This window comes from Salvelinus fontinalis, chromosome 25 (assembly GCF_029448725.1).
Source record: "Salvelinus fontinalis isolate EN_2023a chromosome 25, ASM2944872v1, whole genome shotgun sequence".
NCBI classification, from domain to species: domain Eukaryota; kingdom Metazoa; phylum Chordata; class Actinopteri; order Salmoniformes; family Salmonidae; genus Salvelinus; species Salvelinus fontinalis.
The window spans coordinates 3,360,447-3,373,452 of NC_074689.1; the positions used below are offsets into that span (position 1 = coordinate 3,360,447).

A 13,006-nucleotide genomic window follows, 5' to 3' on the forward strand; every position below is an offset into this window, starting at 1 on the left:
TCACTGCTTCAGGAGGAGCCTTGGCCTGCACAAACGCCCACATAATGAGGAAGCTCACCCGTCTTCTCTTTCTGGCAGGGTTCTTGAAGAAGACAGATCTCATCAATGTCACAAGTGATGCAACTTCAGAGAAGTATTTGTAGTACTGCCAGGTCCACCCACCAGATTAATGACATGGCAGAGACAGGTTACATGGACACTGTTGGGCATCACTCCATTCAGAAACTCCGTGTATGCCTTCAGGCAGTAGGAGGCATTATCTGTGACCGCTGCCCAGGCATCGTTCAGATGGTTGCTGTGGAGGGAGGCTAGTACAGCTGGGAAAACGTTGAGTAGATGCATCTGTCCATGAAAATGTCATCCACCTGAAAGTACTGGTTTTCAACACTTCATGTTTTGACCTAAAATAATATTGTGACAAGATAAGTGTTATTAAAATGTCAAGTGTAAACACAATATAGATACAGCGATAGTTAGCTAGATGGAGAGGCAGTGTTCAATTCACATTGCAGAGCGTAAATGTAGGCTATTGCAACGGTATATTAATAGGCTGTTAAGTTAACTCACCAATGACGATGTTTAGAACGCTGAAATCCCTTGAATCTGTTGTCTTGTCAACAACCACCGGAAACTTATTCCCACCGATCTTCTGTAGAACGGCAGTCACGTGTTGGTCGAACACACCGGGCAGGTACGTTTGACGGAGGCTGCTCTCATTTTCGGGGCAACGCTCCTCCCTGTTTGCAATAGCTTTCTTCGCTTTTCTAAGGGGATGTCAGACTCGGCGCACACAGCCACAAAGTCCTGAATAAATTCTCGTCTTGAATCTGCTGATGCGCTTGCACTAGTAATGGTCGTTTGAAGAGGCATGCTCTGGTTAACATGGTGCTTTTCCTTGTTCTTCACATGGGCTCTCGACTTTAGGTGGTCATCATACATATTTTTACGGGTCCAATCAATAGTATGCTGACAGAATTTATCGCCTGACTCATAATAGTCGTTTGGGTATTGCGATTCTCTGAATTTAGGGGTCGATTTTATTTATTTAAAAAAAAAAAATGGGGGACGACTTGGCCCTCTCAGACGGCCTCTTCGACATGTTTCTCAAAGAGACAGCCAAGTTATGAGGTGACATAAGGGTCCCACACGACCGCCCCCCCCCCCCCCCCCCCCCTCAAAACATCCCAATCGAAAACGGAATTGTTTCTCCAAGCCTACCCGTCTGTAATTTTACAGTTATGAAATAATTTATGATACGATAATAATTTGGCCTACTTTAGATCTAATTATTATTTTATTTTTTAATCGATTTCAGCCAAATTATGTCATATTCTGCAATATTCCACGTTTTACAGTTTATTCAATTTTTATAACCAAATTCTGCGATTCCGTCCGCGTTTTCTGCATCGCGGAAATCATAGAGCCCTAATAATATGTAGCTAGTGGCCTCCATGGAAATTCGCAATTACTTGGTAATAGACGCTCAATGGGCTTTGTGTGTGTTTTTGTCTGAGATAATCATTATCATCAGCATAGTCTCTACACTGTGATCAATGCAGAGTAGATGCAGCTCAGTCCTATCTCATCTCGCCTTGCCTTATTTCTACCCCCTGGTAATCTCTGAGGAGATTGTGCTTTTGGTGTTGAAGACTACAAAGCATGCTGTGGGCTAAACCCATCATGTCTTTATGTGTGTGGGCTGCTTTAACTGTGGCCTGTACTGTTAGCTGTGAGCTGATGAAGGCTGTCACCCAAAGCCTGCCCAGCCACTCCGGATCACGCCATCAAAGCCAAGAGTGTCGTTAAGCTCCTCCGGGACAGAAACCATCAGATCACTGGTAGCCTGAGGACGTTATCCTTCTCGAGGACTAATGTTATTGGATCACAGGAAGGATCTACACAAGACAGGTGGCACAAGGAGAAGAATTAACTGTGGTAAATGAAGAGAGTGCTATAGTGGAAGTAGAAGAAGAATAAAAGGCTAGGGAAGTAGTTGGGCCTTCCATCCCTCATCTGTTCTTCAGATAGTTCCATCCCCCACCCTCTTTTAACCTACGTCCACCACACCAGGTCTGTACATGTATGGAAGTGGGTTTTTATGTTTCTCTCATCATCCTCACAGCCAGCGCAAAGCCTCCCTCCTCATAATCCTGCATACAGTTGGCCAGGGGATTCTCTCTCTCGCTCAACAGATTCTTCTCTGTGCTGACAGTCCCCCATGTGAGAGGGTTTGGCTCAAAATCCCAGCCCACTCTCTGTGTATCTTTGGCACACGCACATGCACACATAAATACTAATGTCTTTTCTTTCTTTTTTTTCTCTCTACATTCAGAGCAAATCTCTACCGCTCTCTTTGCCAGGCAATGGTATTCTGCTCCGATTATCTGCATTTGTGTATCGGAGGGGGGCTATGGGGATTAGCGTATGGGCGAAAGCATGACACGAGATGAAGAACAATCGCTTGTAATACTGCACTCGGCATCTTCATGGCTATGTGAACCTGCTGCTGTGCCCATTTACTTACAATGGGAGAAGAGTTTCACTTGGGCCATGGGTTAGGGAAGGGGGCTTTTAAAACGTCTCGGGTGTGAACGCTTGGAGCGTAAGAGGACCAGGTGTGTGTGCGTGTGTCGACCCAGTCGGGTGCTGATGACATGCACTGCCTTTCCAGCTTTACGTGTGTGTCACCCAGACCAAATGGTTGACTGTGTCTCCATTAGAAGAATGTTGCACCAGATGGTCTCTGAGTTTTGGACAGACGTCGTAATGGCATTGATGCAGGCTGGAGCCTTGTGACTGGGATGTAAGGCCTGGAACTGAGGCGCGGCAAGTTAAGTAACCTGTCTCTGGGCCACTTCTTTCTGATGGTAAAGTTCAAAGCAACCACAGTCAACCAACCCAACCATTCTACCCTCCAGGAGCCCAGCATACCATCTCAAGTTTAAAAGGGAGGGTAGGTTAGACTCCTTTTAAAGGGAGGGCTGGTTCTGTAGTTATGTGGCTGACAGAATTCCTTGGCCTCCGAGCTGAACATCTGTGATTAGATTCATATGGACCAAGGCTTTTCATTTACTTTTTTATTTTATTTTTTTACAAATCTGCGTTCAGTTAATATAGGCTCTGCGTTCACTTAATATAGTTCGATCAGATACTTTGACTCCGTTTCGATTTGTAAACATTACTTTACCATAATTTCTTTGATTGGTAGTGTTCGCCCGAAATATACCTGCGCCAAAACACAGGTATTTTTCATCCTACAGCTTGATCATCTTCTTTTTAAATAGTGAGCCAACATGACAGATCAAAACACATGTTCTCATTGCTCTATCTTGTCCCTCTACAGCAGACATAGTGAGCAATATGTTTGGAACATTGAATCACAATAAAATCGCAGTATTGAATCGCAATACATATAGAATCATGAGAATACATATCGTATTGGCAACCCAAGTATCACGATAATATCGTAACTTGAGGTCCTTGGCAATTCCCAGCCCTACTCTTACATCAGTTTTATAGAGAACTACCGGCACGTAATTCGAACCATAGCATGCAATTTATTCAGTGTACTTGGCAGTTCTGCTACTGACAAACTCTGTGAACTTCTGCCATTCCCTTTTTGTCTGTCTCTGCAAAACACTGGCCTAGAAGACAATCATAGGCGTGCAAAATTCTGGCAACTTTCGCAAAAATCACAGGATTTCCAGAAATCCTAGTTGGAATATTCCTGTCATTAAGAGGGAAAAAGGATGGAAATCTGGGGAACCTCTAACCATAATTTCAGCAAAATTTGGGAAAGTTACTGGAATTTTGCGTTGTATGTCCCTGGGGTGTTGCTAACTGACAGGTCGCTCAGATAGTCAGTTCAGTCACACTGATTTAGTCGGCTCTCAAGAGTAAATCAAAGTCCTCCTTCAAAGTAAGGAATTAATCATCGCTTGTTTGCCGGAAGGCTCCCGATTTTGAAAGACAGCTACCCACCTCAGGGTAGAGAAAACGATAGAGAATCCTGGCTGTAACCCTCTGACGAGAGCAGCTGTTTCCGGATCCGTCAAAACATCCCCTGACTGGAGCCTGCTATAGGAGCGTGTCTGATGGCAACCGTATTTACTAGGCCTTCTCTTCACAAAGGAATGCCTTACATTTACATTTACGTCATTTAGCAGACGCTCTTATCCAGAGCGACTTACAAATTGGTGCATTCACCTTATGACATCACACATTCGCCTTGACATAACACTGGCAAATTCTGTTGGCTGGAAGAATGACAACAATGCAGACGGGGACGACGCCAGTGTAGATGTGTTGTAGCTTTTTGGACATATGGTTTCACGTAATAGTTACTGGTGGTTTAAGGCGACGTGCCGATTTGCCAACCGTCTCCTGAAGCATGTACTCGCACACGTTATTGCATGGATTTAGCAATGGTGGAAACTCCCTCCGGCCAATGCTTACACCATTCCTATGCTCTTAAATCCATGACGGGGAGTGTGCAAGTGCACACTTCAGAAGAAGGATGGAGAATTGGGGCAATGCCTATGGAGTTTTTTTTAATGGCTGGTGGCCATGTGTTGCAACCCTTATTGTGATGTTTGACCCACAAAAGAAGCAGCAAATGGGAATTCTGGGGGGGGGAAACATGCTTTTAATCCTTTTTTCTCAGAATTCTGACTATTTAGCCTACATCAGCACGGCATTTCAGATGCTGTCAATTTCAAATTCATATGTAATAAACATCTCCTTAAATCCTACAGGTATGCAACGCAACAGTCCTAAACCCCCTTATAAAACCTCTTTTAGACTGTCAACACAACATGCATGTATTTTACATTGGATTCACTAGACGAGTGCTGTCTCACAGTCGTATGTGTGTGCTTGTACCCGGTCATGGGTTTGATTATGACCATGTAACATGCGTTAGGAAGAGTGATGCTCTACAACCAAATCATTTCAGATCAGATTTAGGATTTTTTGTCCCCAGATTTATAGAGCATCTGGGCTTGGTGGCTTAAGCCATCAAATGACAAACAAATGGTTTATGACAAACATTTAATAGGCGTACAGTCGTCTAGGTTGCAGGACAGCTACAGAGGGAGTCATCTGATTGTTAAAGGCATCCTCCTGACCTGTCCATATGTTGTAATCCTTCATCATTTATTAACCTCTTTGCTCTTTTTCCAACACTTTCCTCGTTGTTTCGACTGATGAAGTGCCACCCCTGCACACTCAGCCTATCACGTCTATGCCGCGGGTGACACAGTGAACACTGTTCTGAAACTACGCTCTAACTAAGTGTGTGTCTGTGTGTTTCCCTCCAGACGTGACCATGGGCTGCATCAAGAGTAAAGAAGACAAGGGTCCCACCATGAAGTACCGGCCGGACAATGCTTCGGCCTCGGACGTCATCGCCCCCCATGTAGGCCCCTACGGGCCCGACCCCACCCAGCTGCAGCAGAACCAGCCGCCTTCCTCTGGACCCGCCGCAGGCTTCAATCCCCACGCTATCACCCCCTTCGGAGGAGCCGCCATCATGACCCCCTTCGGAGGGGCATCCACCTCCTTCTCCGGTGCTCTCCCCGGTGCATTCCCCGGTGCCGTATCAGGTGAAACTCGCCTACTATCCACATAATCCTAGATGTAGATCTTCAAGCGTAGCCTACCTCGAATTTTCGTGCGAATTACACATTGACATTTTATTTACAGAATCCAAACTTGAGACCTTAAGGCGTAACTCGAGTTTCGGTGCAATCACGTGTTGACATCAATGGATGATTTGTGCGACACGTTTGTGCGCATGTATCTTTCGAGTGTGGGTTTCTTTTCGTACCCGTGTGGCTTTCTATCACAACAACAGTGCTATATAAGCACTCTAAGGTGTGCAATATGAGACTGCTATGGTTCCTTCACAGGGGCCCATATACTTATTCTCCAACGGAATAGTCGGTGACCTGACACCTCAATATCCGGAGCCGCTCGAAGACCCCATCTGCCGTTGTGTTCCAGCCAATTCAAATCCGACAGTCTATCGTCGTCTCCCTCTAGATGTCCTTCAGTCACGTTGTCCACAGGTGCCATTAGCACAAACAAACAAATCTTGTTACATCTTTTTATAGGTCCCAGTGAGCAGGGAGATGGGATTGAGCCCTCCTGTATAGGTGGGATTATGTTTGTAATCCCCAATCCCTGTTGTGTTATCTGGTCCGGGGGTGGTGGTGGTGCTCCATGGCACGTTATGGCGTTCCTCGACCAGTTAATGGGATTAGCGTTGGCAGCTTTGTGTTGTTCAGCATTGGTTTAGAGGAATATGTGCTCCCTGCGAGGCCGTGTCTGTAATGGCACCCTACGGGCCCGGGTCAAAAGTAGTGTACTAACGTGTGTAGGGAGTAGGGTGCCGTTTGGGATGTAGTTGGTTATCCACACGATCTGCCCTACCTGTCTAATCTCTGTCCAGTAAGCAGAATGGTTTGCATAGTGTTCTGTATCGACATTACAGCTGTGAGATTAGATGACCTGTGCTGTGCTATTCTTCACGCTTTTGTAAACTGCGTTCGATTTGCACCGAGCTGACGTAAACACTTCCCCCTACGCCGCTAAACAAACAAACAACCTCGCCGCATGGTTAAATCCCCTCCCGTCAGAGCAACCAATGTAGTATCCGCCCCCCTGCCAAATGAAAGCCTGACATGGATGACAGTCTTTCCCTTTACCCTTCCCAATGTATCCATGGCAGACCTGGGTTGAAATACTATTTGAAATCTTTGCTTTAGGCTAGAGTGCCAGATGTGCAGTTTTCATCAATTACATTGATTCCATTGCACCAGGAAAGCTCAATTATGCCCAGCTTAAGTGTTTCAAATCATTTCAAATAGTATCTCAACCCAGGTCGGATCCAGGGCCAATGGCGTGTCTGCGTCGCTTTCCTGACACGTGGCAGTTTTGTTCATATTTTTCTACGCCGGACATTTCCATCGAGTAGAATTAACGGCAGGGGAAAATCTACAGGGAGCGTGCAGGCCGGAGACCACGGATCTATTGCTACCCTCCTCTCACAACAGTGTGTCACACTACACATACCAGTCACGTACCACCGCTATGGAAACAGGACCGCCTCTACAGATCTACTTTCTCTGACCTGACCTCCCATTGGTGCCTTTGCAGCGAAGATAAGAGTTTGTTTCTGTCAATGTCACTGAATGTTGACAGTACCAATCTTGGCACAAAGGTCGCCAGGTATTTATAGAAAATCTTTGTATCCTTAGTAGGCTATTAGTAGCTCTGAAAGGCGTCATATTGTGACTTTTTCACCATCTGTACTGGTTCTCCACCAAAATTAGTCAACAAAACTATTTTTGAATCCCCTGAATGTATATACTGTCCATGAATTTCACTTGTGCTTTTTGAATGTTTTATTGAATGTTTTTTGTCTGTCTGTGTGTGTGTGTTCAGGTGGGGTTACGTTCTTCGTGGCCTTGTACGACTATGAAGCCAGAACTTCAGACGACCTGACGTTCAAAAAAGGGGACCGCTTCCAGATCATCAATAACACGTGAGTTCTTGTGGGCCCTGGTCAAAAGTAGGGCACTATATAGCGAATAGGATGCCTTTTGGGATGCTGGCTCCTGCTTTGCACCCGTTCTGTACAACTTTCTTCCTACATGTTAAATAAAATAAAAAACATTGGTTAGATTTTATGTTTTCTCTGATCCTGTTTTTACACCCAGATCACTGTAGTCTTTCATGTATTTAATGAAACCCCTTTAACACAGATGTGCCTCAGGTCATAAATACCTCTCTGCTCTAGAATGTAGCCTTGGGTGACTTTGTTCAATTCAAATATAATGCATTGCCGCACTCCATAATATAGCTATAGAACACATGCATGAAAGACAGCATGTACAAGACATAACCAGGCTACCGTTACTAGGAACCGTGAGTGCTGGAGTGTGCAGACATAGTAGTGATACTATATCTGGATGATTCTCTCTCTCTCTCTCTGTGTTTTTCCCCCTACAGAGAAGGGGACTGGTGGGAGGCGCGCTCCATCAACACAGGGAAGAAGGGTTACATCCCCAGTAACTATGTGGCTCCAGCTGACTCCATCCAGGCTGAAGAGTAAGGCCCTTGTTTATCCTCTCACCTGACCTAACCTGATTAGGACCTTCCACTGACACAACAGCACTATCCTAACCACAGCATCATGATCATGCATCACATGCCTCTCACTGGAGGCCCATTCACATTTTTTGTTTCAATTTTTTTATTTAACCAGGCAAGACAGTTATTTGCAATGACAGCCTCCTGGGGAACAGTGGGTTAACTGCGCTGTTCAGGGGCAGAACGACAGATTTTTACCTTGTCGGCTCGGGGATTCGATCCAGCACCCTTTCGGTTACTGGACCCAATGCTCTAACAACTAGGCTACCTGCCGCCCCAAACTAGAATAGCTCATATCTTCTTCTGCTCTCCTGAGGCCATATTTATAAAGCATCTCAGAATAGGAGTGCTGATCAGGTTCCTCCTGTCCGTGTAATCTCATTCATAGCGATCTACAGATGTAGGATCTTAATTGGATCGAGACAAACTTTCCTGCAATTTTCAATTTGTCGTGTATTTGAGGTTTAAAAAGGCTTCTGAAGTTTCCACTTTGACATTTCAGACTTCATTTTCATAACGTATCAACCCCTACAAAAATGTCCTGGAATTTAATCCACATGGCTTGTTGCTGCAGGATTATTTTCCTGCTGTAGAAAACTGGCTCAAATAAACCAGCACTCCTACGCCTGAGACACTTGATACATGTGTCCCCTGGGGGTTTCATCTACCGTCTCATGTTGGATATAAGCCTAGAGGTTTATGATCGTTTAGCAAGGAAATAGAATTTAATCCGGTTTGTTACATGACCCCTGATGGACTCAAATAATTCTGTATTTCCTCTCATTGTGTATTTCAAGTTTGACTTTTCCAAACACGGAAATGATCCTTACTAGTATTGAGTCAAACGAAGATACAGTGGGGCAAAACAGTATTTAGTCAGCCACCGATTGTGCAAGTTCTCCCACTTAAAAAGATGAGAGAGGCCTGTAATTTTCATCATAGGTACACTTCAACTATGACAGACCAAATGAGGAAAGAAAATCACATTGTCGGATTTTTTATGAATTTATTTGCAAATTATGGTGGAAAATAAGTATTTGGTCAATAACAAAAGTTTATCTCAATACTTTGTTATATACCCTTTGTTGGCAATGACAGAGGTCAAACGTTTTCTGTAAGTCTTCACAAGGTTTTCACACACTGTTGCTGGTATTTTGGCCCATTCCTCCATGCAGATCTCCTCTAGAGCAGTGATTTTTTTGGGGCTGTTGCTGGGCAACACGGACTTTCAACTCCCTCCAAAGATTTTCTATGGGGTTGAGATCTTGAGACTGGCTAGGCCACTCCAGGACCTTGAAATGCTTCTTACGAAGCCACTCCTTCGTTGCCCGGGCGTTGTGTTTGGGATCATTGTCATGCTGAAAGACCCAGCCACGTTTCATCTTCAATGCCCTTGCTGATGGAAGGAGGTTTTCACTCAAAATCTCACGATACATGGCCCCATTCATTCTTTCCTTTACACGGATCAGTCGTCCTGGTCCCTTTGCAGAAAAACAGCCCCAAAGCATGATGTTTCCACCCCCATGCTTCACAGTAGGTATGGTGTTCTTTGGATGCAACTCAGCATTCTTTGTCCTCCAAACACGACGAGTTGGGTTTTTACCAAATGTTCTATTTCTCCCAATCTTCTTCTGGATCATCCAAATGCTCTCTAGCAAACTTCAGACGGGCCTGGACATGTGCTGGCTTAAGCAGGGGGACACGTCTGGCACTGCAGGATTTGAGTCCCTGGCGGCGTAGTGTGTTACTGATGGTAGGCTTTGTTACTTTGGTCCCAGCTCTCTGCAGGTCATTCACTAGGTCCCCCTGTGTGGTTCTGGGATTTTTGCTCATCGTTCTTGTAATAATTTTGACCCCACGGGGTGAGATCTTGCGTGGAGCCCCAGATCGAGGGAGATTATCAGTGGTCTTGTATGTCTTCCATTTCCTAATAATTGCTCCCACAGTTGATTTCTTCAAACCAATCTGCTTACCTATTGCAGATTCAGTCTTCCTAGCCTGGTGCAGGTGTACAATTTTGTTTCTGGTGTCCTTTGACAGCTCTTTGGTCTTGGCCATAGTGGAGTTTGGAGTGTGACTGTTTGAGGTTGTGGACAGGTGTCTTTTATACTGATAACAAGTTCAAACAGGTGCCATTAATACAGGTAACGAGTGGAGGACAGAGGAGCCTCTTAAAGAAGAAGTTACAGGTCTGTGAGAGCCAGAAATCTTACTTGTTTGTAGGTGACCAAATACTTATTTTCCACCATAATTTGCAAATAAATTCATTAAAAATCCTACAATGTGATTTTCTGGATTTTTTTTTCTCATTTTGTCTGTCATAGTTGAAGTGTACATATGATGAAAATTACAGGCCTCTCTCATCCTTTTAAGTGGGAGAACTTGCACAATTGGTGGCTGACTAAATACTTTTTTGCCCCACTGTAATAATAACACAAGCCGGTATTCATGTTAATGTGTGTCCTCTCATAGGAATGGAATGATGTGCTAGTTCTGGAACGCAATGAATACTTGGAATGGCTGGGGCTTCTCAAGGACAGATTTGGGAAAGGCTCATTTTTACAAAGGCTCAACTCATTCTAAGTCTGTGTTCTTCCTCAGGTGGTACTTTGGTAAAATGGGCCGTAAAGATGCCGAGAGGCTGCTGTTGAATCCAGGCAACAACCGTGGCACCTTCCTGGTGCGAGAAAGTGAAACCACTAAAGGTGAAGATGATTAGCGTGAAAAATCGTGCATGGACCGCATCTCAAGTAACACGCTATTCCCCATGGAGTGCACTACTTTTGAGGGTTCATATTCATAAAGTGTCTCAGAATATGGGCGTGCTGATCCAGGATCAGATTCTCCCCATCCATAACAATCTGATTCATTGTGATCTAAAAAGTGAAACTGATCTGACATCAGCACTTGAGCTCATATGGTGCTCTAAGTAGTGCACTATATGGGGAATAGGGAGTCATTTAAGACATAGCCAGTGACACTCTCATTTACATTAATAGATAAAGCCTAGATCTTAATACTGTTGGATGGATGGACGAAGAATCTGGTCATTGTCTCCTCCAGGTGCTTATTCCTTGTCCATACGAGACTGGGACGATGCCAAAGGCGACAATGTGAAACACTACAAGATCCGCAAACTCGACAACGGGGGTTACTACATCACCACACGCGCCCAGTTTGACACCCTGCAGAAACTGGTCAAACACTACACAGGTAGGTCTTCTTGCTCTTTTTCATAGGATCTCTCTCTTTCTCTCTCTTCTCTAGCACTCTCTCAAACTCACTCTCTTACAGACCTGGTACCCTGCAAATGTAGCCTTGCTGAGCGTGAGACACTCCTATTCATTTCAATGAAACCTGGGTGGAAGCAGCACGGCTCCTCGTAAAATTACACTGGTTCTATTTTCAAGAGTTTGATGTGCAGCTCACACACGAGAACACTTAATGAAGTGGCTTGCGTTCTGTTCACGCCGGCAAAAGGTCACGCGTCCAGTGTATTACCTAAAAAAACAACTGTTTTCACAACAACCGAGTGTAGCTCCCCAGTAACTTTCTCATTCACAGCTTCCCTCCCTTCTCCAACAACAGAGCAGTTCCTGATCTAAAATTCACTCTCTTTTACCACAGTCTCTCTCTCTCTGTCCCTCGTCTGCAGTGGCGTGCCGTGGGCCTGGGGCCTGGGCCTTCAGTGAGGTATTACACAGTCCCACCCGAATTAATCCACCTCATTATGATGCCATGGCTCTAGACACTATACATTTAGACAGAAACGCAGTATAACCAGGCGTTGCGTCACCTTGAAATTGACAAATTGACATTTGACAAAAACATGACACAATCAATGAGTCTTTTCAATATTTCCCTTCACCTTTTCATTGTGCAGCTCCGTTGCCCTGCGCGCGTGTTCTTTGAGCTGTAGATCCATTCCGGTGTCCCCAAAAGTTTTCAAAAGCACCATTGCTTGTTAGTGCCCAGCCGTACTTTAGTGTCTCGTTGCTGCCTTGGTTAGACAACTCAAGTTTGCAAAGCCAGTGTGGCTCCAAACACCAAATCGATCACTTGCAAATAATAGGCATTCCCAGCAGTACAGTTTGCAGTGCTTCTCGGAGCCAAGGAGCCATTGACAGCGCTCACCCCATTGACAGCGCTCGTAGTTGAAACTTTAAAAGGGGCGAGCCGCCTGTGACAGGCTTTGTGGCGTCGGGCGACCTCTCCTTACAATGTCTAACTTTTCTTGAAAAGTTCGTCTTGAGAATGGCGTTATAATTATATCCTCGACCAAATCTATATCTTCTCCTCCTTCTGCCATTGTGGGTTGAAAAAACAGCTTAGTAGTACGCGAATTAATTCGTTTATCAAATTCAGTTTCCTAGATCTGCATAGACCTGCCCATAGGACCTGCCTCTCAATATTGGTAATCCAATCAAAAGACGTGCACGCACTACGCCTGCTAGCTGGCTCCTGTGTAACACTGGAGCCAGCCAGCAGGCGTACAATAGCCAACTCTAAAGCTGATTGGTTGACACTAAATTTTCATTTCCATTCACTATAAGCGACAAGCGCCATCACTGTTGATTCTGAAGGCCTAAGGGCAGATTTTAGACCCCTGGCAACACATGATGGCTGAATATGATTGGATAAAAGATCTAACATAAAGACAAGCCCTCCAAATCTCAACCTGGGGCTGGAAGCAGTGCAACCAAGAGGAAAGCTATGAAATGAAGAGTATAACTCTTACTCTGGGGAAAAATGTAATACATTTGTGGGAAAATATATTTAAAAAACAAAATTATATTCTGATGATGTTTAGGCCAGCAGAGAAGGCCTTGCAGGCCCTGACGGCCCACCACTG

At 44.8% G+C, this 13,006-nt stretch overlaps 1 protein-coding gene across 2 annotated transcripts in view; it reads left to right on the plus strand.

Moving 5' to 3' along the window:
• LOC129822764 (tyrosine-protein kinase Yes-like) overlaps positions 1 to 13,006 on the plus strand; it is a 54,403-nt gene that overhangs the window by 20,952 nt on the left and 20,445 nt on the right. For both annotated transcript variants that reach the window (XM_055881152.1, XM_055881153.1), the window contains exons 2-6: positions 5,319 to 5,603; positions 7,447 to 7,546; positions 8,014 to 8,112; positions 10,756 to 10,859; positions 11,218 to 11,367. In XM_055881152.1, the coding sequence (XP_055737127.1) occupies positions 5,319 to 5,603; positions 7,447 to 7,546; positions 8,014 to 8,112; positions 10,756 to 10,859; positions 11,218 to 11,367 (738 nt within the window). The remainder of the gene's footprint in view (positions 1 to 5,318; positions 5,604 to 7,446; positions 7,547 to 8,013; positions 8,113 to 10,755; positions 10,860 to 11,217; positions 11,368 to 13,006) is intronic.